This window comes from Leptonychotes weddellii, chromosome 13 (genome assembly GCF_054177405.1).
Source record: "Leptonychotes weddellii isolate Sample4059 chromosome 13, ASM5417740v2, whole genome shotgun sequence".
NCBI classification, from domain to species: Eukaryota; Metazoa; Chordata; class Mammalia; order Carnivora; family Phocidae; genus Leptonychotes; species Leptonychotes weddellii.
In genome coordinates, this window is record NC_138381.1 from 80,840,542 (window position 1) to 80,854,010 (window position 13,469).

The 13,469-nt window shown below is 65.0% G+C and overlaps 1 protein-coding gene across 1 annotated transcript in view; it reads left to right on the top strand.

Annotated features, from left to right (window-relative positions):
- MMP17 (matrix metallopeptidase 17) overlaps positions 1 to 7,993 on the top strand; it is a 21,277-nt gene extending 13,284 nt beyond the window's left edge. The window contains exons 6-9 of the mRNA XM_081802437.1: positions 11 to 145; positions 260 to 412; positions 3,815 to 4,072; positions 4,685 to 7,993. Coding sequence (XP_081658563.1) covers positions 11 to 145; positions 260 to 412; positions 3,815 to 4,072; positions 4,685 to 5,010 — 872 coding nt within the window. The 3' untranslated portion in view covers positions 5,011 to 7,993. The remainder of the gene's footprint in view (positions 1 to 10; positions 146 to 259; positions 413 to 3,814; positions 4,073 to 4,684) is intronic.
- The last annotated feature ends 5,476 nt before the right edge of the window (positions 7,994 to 13,469 follow it).

The following is a 13,469-nucleotide window of genomic DNA, read 5'->3' on the forward strand; positions in this document are numbered from 1 at the left end:
AGCCCCCCGTCTCTCTGGCCCCCCAGCCCCCGGTCTCTCTGCCCCCGTCTCTCTGCCCCCAGGCCCCGGAAGGACGAGCCTCACCGTTGCAGAACCGACTTCGACGCCGTGGCCCAGATCCGCGGCGAGGCCTTTTTCTTCAAAGGTAACCCGGTCCCGGTCCTGCGGCCAGCGAGCGGCCATCGGCGGGAAGGGCGGCCCGCTCCGGCGGCCGGCCAGACCGGCACCCCACGGCCGCACGCCCTCTCTGGCCCCCCAGGCAGGTACTTCTGGCGGCTGACGAGGGACAGGCACCTGGTGTCGCTGCAGCCCGCGCAGACACACCGGTTCTGGCGGGGCCTGCCGCCGCACCTGGACAGCGTGGACGCCGTGTACGAGCGCGCCGGCGACCACAAGATCGTCTTCTTCAAAGGTGGGCGGGCCCCCCCGGCGCAGCCCCCCCGCGCGGCCTGCAGGGCCGCCGGGGCCTCGGCCGTGCCCCCGGGCTCGCGGTTTGCTCCGAGCCCGGGCGGGGGCCAGCCCACTCGCTGCGCCCGCGGCCGCTGTGTGTTTACTGAGCACCTCCTGTGTCCTCGCACCGTGGCCGCCGTGACAGGCACACGGTGGGCAGCACGGGCGGAGACCCCGGCCCTCGTTCCCTCGAGGGCCGGCCCTGGCCGCTGCGCCAGGTGAGGGCCTCGGTGACGGAGGAGCCGAGGGGCAGCACTCCGGGCAGAGGGAACGGCCAGCGGGAAGGCACAGGGCACGAGCCGTCCTGCCGAGCGCCCAGAGCCCCGAGGAGGGCGTGAGGCTGGGGTGGGGGCGCGGGAGCCCGGAAGTGCAGCTGCACACCCAGGGAGGGAGCGCGGTGGGAGCCCCGGCCAGCTCCCACGTCTCCCGCATCTCCGTCGTCTGGGGGATGACGGATGACCGGCCCACCCTCCACACCCCGTTCCCTGGGCCAGGCCACGACAGGACGCCGGGCCTGTGGCACGAGCCCCACAGGTCTGTGGGCGCCATCCCACTTCCCCAGAGTGGAGCCACCCTCCTGCCCTGACCCAGGCTTTCCAGTCCAGCCTCGTGCGGGCTCCACCCAGGGACGCCTGGAACCACAGGCATGGGGGTGGGACCCCCATGGCACGGTCTTCTCGACGGGTTATTTCTCAACATCTGAACGTCAGGAGACCCCCATGGCACCAGCATCAGGCTCTCAGACGGTGTGGCCGCCTGGGGCCTGTGCTGAGTGCAGGTCGGCCACCCCACCTCGTGCCCCCCGCTCCGGGGAAAGCCTGGCAGCCCTTGCCGTGTCCACGTCCATCGCGTGGGGAGAGGAACAGCGGAGGCCCCTAGCCCCGGCCCTGCCTGCGTCCGCGCCGGGCTCCGACCCTCTGTGTCTCGCTGTGCATGTGTCCTCTCTGACGAGGACACCAGTCAGCGGATGTCGGGCCCACTCGACTCCAGCACGACTTCACTCTTAACTAATTTCCCCTGCAAAGACCCCATTTCTACGTGAGTCTGATGCAGAGGTCCAAGTGGATGTGAATTTGGGGGAGCGTTGTTCAACCTGCCACAGCAGCTCTTTGAGCCAAAACGGGGGGCACCCTATTTCTTTGAGGAGATAACGAATATTGTGCACGTTTCTCGTGCTCCTGCCCGTCTCCTGCCAGCGCCTGCTTGGGGTCGGACACCTGTCAGCTGTGGGCTGTCGGGGTGACCAGTCAATCACCACTGGCTCCAGTGGGTCTGGTCCCCACCCTGGGGCAAGTCGGGAGCCGGGCGCAGGGGGGCTCCCTGTAGGTGGTACCTGTTATCTCAGCCTCCAAAAAAAGCAAAGCTAGAAGAATGACGCACGTTCTAGCAGATACTTTCTTACGACTGTAATGCCGTTTGTACTTGATGTTCAGATGTTCACCCAGGGAGGGATGTTCGCCTCGCCGGACGGAGCACTGCCTTTCAAAGGGGGTGCGTGCGCGAGTGAGCCGCTGTGTGCACCTGCCCTCGCCTTCCTCCGCGCACACAGCAGCCTACCGCGCACCCTGGCCGTCCCCTCGTCTCTGGGCGCTCGAGAGGCTCGGAGACGGTTGCACGTCTCTGCATAAAGAGCCTCCTCGTTCCTCAAACCTTTATTCTGAAAAGTCACTTCTGACTTCCGGGAACGTTGCAGAAACAGTACGTGAATGCCCGCGTGCCCGTCATCCAGCTTCGCTCCTTGTTCACATTTTGCTGTATTTGCAACGTGGACGGTTGGTTCTATGCCTGTGTTCCCCTGAACCCGTGAGGAGTCCGTGTGCGCACGTGGGCCATCGTACCCGCCAGGGCCAGCACTCCCTCCCGTCGTGCGTGGAAGAGGCTCCGCTCTCCTGCCCTCCTCTCCTCTGCTGGAGGGGGGCCGCTCTGCGGGGGCGTGGGTCTGCTTCGTGCGCCGCCCCCCAACTCAGGCATTCCGGTCGTCTGCTGTCTCTGGCTAAGGATTTTAAAAATTATGTTTACTTTTAATTGTGGTAAAAAAGAAAAAACACGTAAAAACTGGCCACCTTAGCCACGTCTACGTGCGCGGTTCGCGGGCGTGAAGCACCTTCCCACAGTGTGCAGCCACCTCCCCCGTCCGCCTCCAGGAGGCTTCCGTCTTCCCTGAAACACCAGCCCCCCAGCCCCCCGCGCCCACCATCCACTTCCCGTCTGGATCGGGCGGGGCGCCTCGTAGACGTGGAAGCTTGCCGTGCTTGTCCTTCCGCGATGGTTCACTTCCCCCAGCATCGTGTCCTCAGCGCTCGTCCGTGCTGTGGCAGGTGTCCCGGCGTCCGTCCTTTTTAAGGCTGAGTAGTCTGTTGTGTGGATGGCCCACCTGGTGCGTATCCACCGCCCACCAGTGGACGCCCGGGGCGCTGCCCCCTTGGCTACGGTGAATGATGCTGCTGTGAACACGGTATGCAGGGAGCCCCTTGAGACCCTGCCTTCGACTGTTCTGAGTATCTCCCCGGAAGTGGGATTATTGGAGCCTCTGAGAACCGTCCACACCGTTTCCCCCGCGGCCACCCCGTGTTACGTTCCCTCCAGCAGGGCACCGCTTCTCCACATCCTCCCCAACACTCGGGCTTTTCAGGTTTTTTGATCGAGGCCATTCTAATGGGTGTGAGATGGTATCTCATGGGGGTTTTGATTTGCGTTTCCCTAATTAGTGACCTTGAGCATCTATTCGTGTTGCCTATTGGCCATTTCAGTGTCTCCCTTGGAGAAATGCCTATTCCAATTCTTTGGCAAAAGACTTTTAAATGTTTTCCTCTTCTTACTTCCCCTCCTCCGTCCTCCCCTCCGCCCTCCTGCTCCCCGTGTATGACCGGGCTGCTCATCACCACACCAGAGGGAGAACTTAACTGGCAGAACAACAGAGTGATGTTTCCAGAGCACAGTCAAGGAGATACCCCCCAAAATATCTTAAACCTTTTTTTTCAATTTTACATATGGATTTGAAGTTCTTGATGATTTCTAAACGTGTTCCTTCTGTGTAAACCCTGAGAGAGGTGCACCCACACGTCAGGGCCTGTCTCTGCCCGTGAAGACGCTGCCGCCCGCCCGGTCGCAGCAGTGGGTGAGGCCGGACAGAGCACCGCGGCCTGCCGGGGGCCGGGCACTCCGTTCGCTGTCCGTCAGAACCCGGGCTCTCAGGCCGCCGGCAGGTGGGCCGGCCCCCGGGCCGGGCACAGAGTGGGTGCTCAGTAAATACGCGCCAGGCCCCGGGGCGTGGTGGGGGTGATGGCGCGGGGAGGAGGGGCCAGAGTCTCCGCCCCGTGGCGTGGGCCGAACTCTGGCCCACAGCGCTCTCTCTCGCCCCCAGGAGACAGATACTGGGTATTTAAGGACAATAACGTAGAGGAAGGATACCCGCGGCCCGTCTCGGACTTCGGCCTCCCACCGGGCGGCGTCGACGCTGCTTTCTCCTGGGCCCACAATGACAAGACTTATTTCTTTAAGGACCAGCTCTACTGGCGCTTTGATGAGCACACACGGCGCATGGACCCCGGCCACCCCGCCCGGAGCCCCCCGTGGAGGGGCATCCCCAGCATGCTGGACGACGCCATGCGCTGGTCCGACGGTGAGCCCCACGCAGCCTCCGTCTCCCCGCCTGGGGGATGGGGGTCGCGGCAGGCTCGTTGGGAGGACCCGGGAGCCGACGCGTGCACCTGCGCCCCTTGCTGCCACCAGCCCACCGGGGTCGCCGCTCTGTGCAGGCTCCTGCTGCCTCACGGGCCCCAGGGCCTTTGCACCTGCCCTGCATCCCGCAGACGCTGCCCAGACGCCTGCTTCAGGCCCACATGGTGCGGCCCCGCCTGGCCAAGGGGAGAGCACAACTCCCTCTCCACGGGACAGCTGACGGGGCCAGATGTCTCGGTTCCTTTCTGTTTTCAAAGCTACGTCCCCAACACCTAGAGCGGCCTGGCACATAGTAGGCCCTCAATAAACACGCCGTGAGACAGAAACCGAGAGGGCCTCTCATCCATCCCCTGCCTCCTGGCGGCTCCCCCAAGCTTTCCCGGGCCTGGGAGGCCCTGGGTGCCCACGGTCGGCCGCCGGGGCTGGGACAGACTGACCGCGCAGAGGCTGCTGTCCCACTTGCCCTGGGCCGCGCTCTGCCCCTCGTCCCCCTGCCGTCTGGCCTCACCCCTGCCTGCCGCAGCACCGCACCTCACGCTCTCCTCTCCCCCAGGTGCTGCTTACTTCTTCCGCGGCAAGGAGTACTGGAAGGTGCTGGACAGCGAGCTGGAGGCCGCGCCCGGGTACCCACAGTCCACGGCGCGGGACTGGCTGGTCTGCAGAGACCCGCAGGCGGACCCGGAGGGCTCGGGCAGAGAGGCCGGGGCCCACGCCCGGCCAGGGCGGCATGGCCAGAGCCGCGCGGAGGACGCCTTCGAGGTCTGCTCCTGCACCTCCCCCGCCTCCCCTCCCCCGGGGGCCTCGGGCCCGCTGCTGGTGGCCTCAGTCTTGCTGACCCCCAGCGCCCTGTGGACAGCAGCCCGGGCCCTGGCGCTCTGACGGCCGCCGCCCGCGAGAGGGCAGGGGGGTCACAGCTGGGCCTCACAGGGCCAGGGCGGGCGCCCCCACCCCTCCGGTGCCCGGGCCAAGAGCCCCTGCCGCACCACACGTGGCCTCGGGGCCCCCGCCGGGCGGAGAAGGACACACTGCCGCCTGCTGGCGCCCCGCGGGCTGTGAGGAGGCCAGCAGAGGGCGCTGCCGCTCAGCCACCTGCCCGTCCTTTCCTGCCCCCACCCCCCGGGGGCCGACTGTCCGGCCGGGCTGGGGACCGGAGCCGTCCTTCCGGCCTGCGCACAGCTATCGCCAGAACTCTAGCGATGAGCCCGGGAGGCAGGGCTGGCAGGGCGCGGGGTGGCCCCTCTGCCCCCAGCCTCGCCAGCCCCCGGGACAGCCCCCCCGCCGGAGGCACCACCGTCCCCGTCTCGCGCCCAGACTGCTGCCCCTGGTGCTTCCGCCCACCCCCGTGGGCCTGCGGTTGCCTGTCACAGGGCAGCCGCTAACCCGCAGGTGAGTCCCCCAGGCTGGGGCCGAGGCCGGTCCCCCTCCTGACGCATTTCAGACAAACACGACCTCTCCCTGCTTCCTGCTGGCTCAGCCTCGGCTCCCTGATGCCCTGCGGGCAGGCGGGGGCCACGGGTGAATGTCCTCGGGGGCCTGGAGGGGCCGTGCAGACCTGGCCCCAGACCCTCCTGCGCTTGGGAGGGGCGGGGGCTTCCAGGAAGAGGCTGGTGCCCCCCCGGGGTCCGCCGACCCCTTCCTGTCCGGCACCGGCTGACCCTGCCCGTGCCCCCGTCCTTCCACCCGTTTCCCAGGCAAGGGCGGAGGCCCTAGCACGTTTGCCCAGTGCTCGCTGATGGAGCCCCTCCCTGCGTGCACACACTCCCTGCCCGGAGTGTACGTGCGGAACGCGCCAGTGCCCCTTCTCGGTGAGGCACCTGGGACCCCAGCTGCCAAAACCAGGCAGCCACCCAACAGGAAGCGCAGGGAGGCGGCTGGGAGGCCGGTCGAGGGACCGCCCTCCCACCCGGAGACACAGTGGGAGCCGCACCCCCAGTCAGGAGACGCGGCCTGTGCGGAAGCCGGGGTGGGTGGCCTACCCCCGGCTGCTGCGCCTTCCTCACCCAAGCCCACACCCCCCTCTGCCCCCGTGGTAGGCCCGCCCCGTCCCCAGAGAGGGGTGGTGACCCCTGATTGCAGAGGTGCTCACAGGCCTGAAGGCGGTGCACAGAGGGCCTGCCGGGCCATGTTAGAGCAAGGGTCCCCAAGAGCCCCGGCATCCCCCCCATCCCCCGGAGAATGCAGATTCTCGGCCCTGCCCCCGCGACCAGAGCATGGTGGGCGGGGCCGGCCGTGTGTGTCAACCCCCCACCTCTGTGTGTGCCGCGCTCTCTCCTGGGGCTCCAGAGAGCTGCCCCGAGCAGGATGGGCAGAACCTGAGGGAGGAGTTGGTCATGCAATCAGATGGAAGAGGCAGGCCAGGGAAGGAGCAGCAGGTGTGACTGTCGGGGCCGGGGGACCCGGGAGGCAGGCCCAGCCCATGGGGTCCCTCCTGCAAAACAGGGGTCATCCAGTCCCCGCCACCCCTTCTCCACCCCTGGCTCTCAGAGGAGAGTGTGGGTGCTGCAGCCCCAAGCCCCCCCCCACCTGACATGCAGACCGCAGAGGCGGGTGCGGAGCCCACCCTGGACGCAGATGCGTGGAAGCCCCCTCCGTCCGTCTGCCCTGTGACCTGCGGAGCTGGGAGGGGTCTCTGCCTGTCAGACGGACAAGACGGACCAGAGGTCCTTCTGGGGAGCAGGCTGCCCAGCGTGGTCCCACTTCGTTCTCCAGCTTTGGGGGAGCCCCCCCAGGCCCTTGTGCGGGTGGGAAATAGCCCAGAGAGGGTCCCCAACCCCCAGGGTGCACAGCCCAGGGCTCTCAATGTGGGCAGTGGTCTTAGTGCTGGGTCAAAGCCAAATACTCTTCCTTAAAACTTTCCCGCCGTTGCGTGCCATGTGAAGAAGTGAACAGCGGCAGTGTCCCAGAATGATGCTACCCACACGGTCCTTCAATTTAGCTGAGTCACCATTTAGACACCCGGACATTCTGTGTTGAATTTGGGATTTTCGGGCGGTCTCCGTTTTTACCCCGGGCTGTGCTGGCTGTGCTGGGGGAAGCTGTGCCCCTGGGGGCCAGCAGCCCTGGGACAGGCCCAGAGACCCCTCCGAGAAAGGCCGGAGGACTGGCACCACGGTGGCAAGGACGAGGACCCCGCTCGCAGCACGCGCCGGGCCCAGGTGCTGACTGGCCTCCGCGTGCCCACCTTGTGAGCGGACTCGCACATCTCTGCGTGCGTGGGTAGCAAGTTTACAAAACGGTGCACCGGTGACTTCAGGGTCCAGAACACAGCGGCTCTGGGCCCCCACCCCCTTGCAGGCGGGGAAACGGAGGCATGGCTTAGCTCAGGCTGTGTGGCAAGCGCCACGGACGGGGCCCAAACAGCAGACACGGCTCTGGAGCCTGGACGCCGGCCGACGGGGGCTGGTGGCTTCCGTCCCGCTGAGAGCCGCGTCCTGGCTCACAGACGGCGCGTTCCCGCTGTGTTCGTGTGGGAAAGAGCGAGTCCTGAGCTCTGCACGGGGATGCTGGTCCACGGGGGCCCCACCTCTGTGACCTCATCTAATCTCACCACCCAGAGCCCCCCCAAATGCCATCCCGCTGGGGGTGGGGCTCCCACCAGCAGACTCGGGGGGACACAGACATTCGGTGGACACACGTGGGAGCGTAGGCCACGGCACCAAGCCTGCATCGTGGGTGCCACGAGGGCCAGACTCAGCCCTCGGCCACACCGCACCCTCTCCCGCCAGTTTCCCTGGGAGCAGGCTGGGGGGCTTGGGGGGCTCTGGGGGGCTCATCACCCCAAAGAATAGTCGCGATGGTACGGTTCTGGTCCTGTTCTGCACTTTACAAATACAAACTCATTGGATCCTCTCCATTTCGTGAAGGAGGGAATGTGGTTGTGTCTGTTTTCCAGAGGAGGAAACCGAGGCTCACAGAGGAGCCGTGAGCCGCCAGGGCTGGTGGGTGAGGGGCCTGGGGGCGGAACCCAGGTGGCCACGCTCCGAGGGTGGGCTAACCCGCGTGGCTCTCCCTGTGTCCGGTGGGAGTGAATGTGGGGGCGGCCATCTGATGTGCTCGGGCGTTCCTCCATGCCCGGGGGACGCAGCCCCCGCCCCCGCCCACCATGTGCCTGCAGCCGGGAATCGGGCCCTCGCGGGCTCTGCTGTCCCTCCCTGAGCCCACGAAGGGTGACAGGACCCTGGTGCGTCTGAACCCACAGCACACAGACGCTGGTGTCCACCGCCCCCTCTCCCCGGCATCTGCTTGTGGCTTGCCACAGCGACACCCATCTACTCCAGGCCTGCGTCCGGACATCGCCGGGCTCGGCCGAGCGATTCTCCCCTGGCGGCTGTCCGGTCTTGCAGCCGGGTGGTGGCCGAGCCCGGGGGGCAGTGGTGCCGGCTGTGGAGGGGCCTCCACGTGCCCGTGCGTCCTCACGTGGCGGCCGGCGGGGGGACCACACCACTGCTGTGACCTCGTCTCTGAGGTCAGGTGAGTGCGCTCCTGCCGAGGTCTTGGGCCGGCCTGAGGCACGGGAGGGGACAGACCCCACCTCTTCAGGTGACCGAGCGTCAGTCCACATCCCACGAAAACCACACGAGACTCAGGAGGTCTTGTGGTGCCCGGCTTGGAAAGTCCGACAGGCCCCACAGCCCCAGCTGCAAAGGGAAACAGCAGGCCCCGCGCCCCCCGGGCCGCCAGTCCTGGACACAGACCCCATGCCACCTGCCACTTCCTCAGGCAGACACGTCCGCACCGTTTGGCCCAGTCCTGCCCCACCGTCCAGTTACATCCCAGCCAAGGCCCGTCCGCTCTGCCTGGACTGTTCCAGCAGCCCCCTGACCGGTCCCCTGCGCCCCACTGGCCCCTTTGGAGTGTTCTCCACGTGGCAGCCACGGGGCCCTGTGGAACGCCCCACCAGACCACGAGTCCTCTCTGTGGCCCTCCGTCTCCCCTTCCCTCCCCGGCCTGCACCCTCCGCGCACACCCGTCTGTCTCCACCGTCGCCTGGTCAGCGACGCCCCTCCCACCGTCGCAACCACTAGTCCGTTGGTGGTTTTAGCCGATATTTCGTTGGGTGTCTCTCCTTCTCATGAGGGTCCAAAGATCTGGCCGCGGCCCCAGCACCCAGAACCGTGCCCGGCTCAGCCAGCGTCTGTCGAGTGACCGGAGAGATGACCGACGCCCCGGGCACACTCAGCCGCGCACAGGGGTCTGGCCCAGGACGTGGCTTCACGGAGGGCAGCCGTTTCCTTAATTAATCGTTCGATTTGTCGTCCAGACAGGGACGGAGGGTAAGCAGGTGTTGGCTCTGCCGGGTGGCCCGGCACGGTGGCGTCAGACCTGTCCCCGCTGATTCCGGCGGGAGAGGTCAGCACCCCGTGGTCAGGGAGGTGAGGGGAGGGAACAGAGCTCGGCATGCGACCGGCCCCCACGGCCCGCCTCGTTGGCCAGCTTCCCTGGGAATAGTGTTGCCCCCACGGGACAGCTGCGTGGTTCATGAGACGTACCGCTGCTTTCCACGAGCGGAGTCCCCGCCACGGAGCCCGAGTGTCCTCGGGGACGCAGGCGGGCCCGTGCTTGCCACGATGCTCGCTTCTCCGGCAGGGTGCCCCGCATGGCTGTGGGGACGGTGGCTAGACCGTGCTGACCATGTGCCGGAACCGGGCTCGGGACGCGTCCCGGAAGGAACAGAGCCCCCAAGGCTAGGAGCTCCGTCTGGGCGTCGCTGCCGGGGCGGTGGGCAGGGTCGGTCACCCCAGGAAAGCCTGGGGGTTCCAGGCCACAGCGGTATGGACCCCGATGCAATGCCCCGCCATCCGCAGCCTGGACCCTGCCCTTCCAGGAGTCCACCCCCAAACTCCAGCCTCCAGCTGCCCCAACACCCCCCGTGTCCCCAGACAGCGCCCCAAGTCACTCCCGCCTCTGAGCCTTCATTCCCCAAACAGCCCCATGGGCTGGGCGAGCCAGGCCCCCGTTTGCACCCGCTCTTCACCTCTGAGCCGTGAGCCTCGGGGGCTCCCTCGCGGACCCAGCCCCCACCCGTCCCTGTGCACTCGCTCCGTCCAGGGACCGCAGCTCAGAGGAGACCCCGCGGCAGCGGTCATTTCCCATCTGCTGCTTCTTTCCGACATGGCTGCAAGTCTCCTGAATCAGAGCTTCATTCCCTGTTGGGGCTGAGCTGGCTCGGCCACGTCTTGTCCTTCCGCTCATCCGCTGACGGACAGCAGGGGGTTCCCGCCTTTTGGCCCCTAGTGTGGACACAGGAGGAGCCCTAGGGGACTCGTCATCGCGTGACCCTGCACCGCCCGCTGGGCGCAGCAGGGCGGGAGCTCAGGCAGGCCCCCCGGCCCCCCCATCCAGGCTGGAGCAGAGGAGTCACCCCCCACCCCCTGGACGCGTCTGTCACTCAAAAGCTTGAACCCATCTAACGCCTCTGCCTTTGCTTCTGAGTTACCCGCCCCCCCGCGCTCGCCCTGGTCCTGCAGAGGCCCCTGCAGGCCTGTCTTGGTCCGGGTGGGGATGCGGGGCGCCAGGGCTCCCGCGAAAGCCCAGCGGGCACGTCCTGGAGTGTGAGTCCCAGGTGTGTCCAGGGTTGCCCAGGTGCGGGCTGGGCCCGGGGTCCGGGCGTGTGAGGGCTGCCCGCAGGAGGCGGGCTTGGCGGTCGCGGCTGTGGAAGCCACGTCTCCGCACACTGATTTGGAGCATGTGCCAAAGCTGGCCCTCGTCAACCCATGAAAAGGGTGCTTCTGGGGGTTTGGAGCTTGGAAGGCCAGGCGCCTGCAAAAGCAGATGTCCAGTGTGGACTCGACTGACCTCATGCGGCCCTACAGCGGTTGGCAGGTGAGAGCAGCGCGGGGGCGACCCGGATGCCCTTCCCCAGATGCTGGAGTCAGAACGACACGAGCTCATCTGAGCAAGCCGGCCCCAGGCTGTGGAGCAGCCCCAGCAAGGAGGCGGGAGCCCCGGGCGCACTCAGCACAGTCTCCGGCCGGCCACCCGGCACCCCAAGCAGGAGATCGGGTTTCTAGCCTCCCCATCCAAAGCTGCAGCAACGGGCCTCCTGAGTGGCTCGTGGGCTCTGCCTCTGGGCACGACAGAAGGACGAGGAGAGGGTAGGACAGACCTCCGTCCTTGCATCCCCCACCCCACGCAGGGGACGTGTGTCGGCCCAGGGTCCCCTCAGCTTTCCTGTCCTACCCGCCCAGCGCAGGGCAAAGGTCCCGCAGCCTCACATGGAGTTGGCCGCACACCTTGGGCACACACACCTCCACATGTTCATCCGCCTCGCAGGTGCTTGCGGAGCGCCCACTCCGTTCCAGAGGGTGCTGTTCCAGGCCGTCCCGTGGGCGGCTCCTCCCCCATCCGGGCCTGGCCTGCTGGGACACAGGAGCGGGTCTTCCCGAAGAGCAGCCATCCGGGGCTCTTTGAAATCAGCATCTGTCCTGCATCAAGGGCAGTCCCAGGCCAGTGCTGGGGGAGGGGCGGGTCAAGGGGAGCTTTGGGGGGCACGCCCCTATCTGCACCCCTTGGGAACCTACATTGGCATATTTTGTAATGCCAAGTCCCCTGCAATCCCACCCCCAGATGTGTCCCAGAGAGACTCATGGGAGGAAAGAGGGGTGAGATGTTAACAGCAGAAGTCCGGACCCAGCCTGCGGGCCGTGGCCGGAACGGACGGCGCGTTCCCGGACAGAGCTGGGGGGTGGGCAGCCCGGGCAGCAGTGGGGGGAGCGGCCGCGACATGCGCAGCCCAGAACGGAGCTCGTCCACACCACGGTGAATGAGGAAAGCATGCACGACACAGTCCCTGTGCTGTTGTTTAAAAGACGGTCAAAACGGGGAAAATTATGACTCACAGAGCTATGAAAATGAAGAGGTGTTAAAGATTTTGCTCAAGGAGGGAACCAGGCAGATGTTAGGAAGTTGGGAAAAAAATTGAAAGACACCCTTATGGATGAGAAATACTGAGATGAATAAGTGCATGGAGGAAAATCCGGGTTTTTCTGTGGGATGGAGGGGAGATCACGGGAGCGCGGCGGACAAGAAAGAGTTGGCTCGTCTGTCCGTTATGTACAACTCGCACAGAGGTTTGTAAGACAGCTCGGTGGCACAGGAGGCCGAGGGGGGGCCTGGTGCGCCTACACCACTGGGACCCCCAGGGCAGCCCGCGGACTCCCCGAGCGCTTCTCTCCTGGGCCATCCGTGCGGGCCCCGAGGCTCAGGAGGGTTCTAGCTGGCCGCTTGCAGTTAGTTGGGTCTGGGTATTTCTTCCTCCAGCCTCTCTAGGACTCCAGAGGCGTTTAATGGGTTTACGTTGATTGATCTATGTTTACATTGATGGAACCGTAACCCGATCCTGCTCAGTGGCTGGTGGCGCAGGCCGATGGCCGTGGGGCGCTGTCTCTTCCTCTCGGTCTGTCTTCCTCGCCTGCTGTCTTCCCTGCTTGTGAACATTGTTTCAACACGGTTATGCTTTGATTCCTCTTTCTATAGGTATTTTTTGTGGTTACCCTCAGACCTACATATGACACCTTATAGTTACAGAAGTCTATTTTAGGGATGCCTGGGTGGCTCAGTCAGTTAAGCGTCTGCCTTCGGCTCAGGTCATGATCCCGGGGTCCCGGGATCGAGCCCCGCATCGGGCTCCCTGCTCGGTGGGAAGCCTGCTTCTCCCTCTCCCACTCCCCCTGCTTGTGTTCCCTCTCTCGCTGTCTCTCTCTCTCTCTCTCTCTGTGTCAAATAAATAAATAAAATCTTAAAAAAAAAAAAAAAGAAGTCTATTTTAAGTGGAAAACTTATGTTCAACCACACACGAAGCCCGTATGCTTTAGCTCCGGTCCCACACACACATTTTACGGTATTTTGGTCACAGTTTGTATCTCTTCCTACTGTGTATGTTTTAACATATTTATTAGTCATAGTTACTTTTAATACGTCTGTGTATAGCTTCTACACTAGAACTAAAAGTGGCTTACCACCGTCGTTGCAGGAATACAGTATTACCGATTTGTCTATAGATTCACCTGCACCGATGGGTTTCACACTTTCCTGCACTATTGTGTTGCCTTTTTCTACACGGTAACACCAGTTTTGACAAATCCGTACGTGTACGTATTACCTACGTGCTGGTATTGCTTTGCACAAGCCAGGGGATGGGCGCCTCTGACGGAGAGGATGCTTTCTGAAAGGGGCAGACACAGTGAGCTCTGTGTGACCCACTTTTATCAAGCTCAAGACCAGCAGCTCTCCTCCGCGGAGAAACGGGCCAGGATGCTGGTTCTCCGGCCGGGAGTGCGGGGGGCACCCGACAGCTCCCGGGGTCTGGGAAAACCCTGCATCTTGCGCCCAGCAGGGGT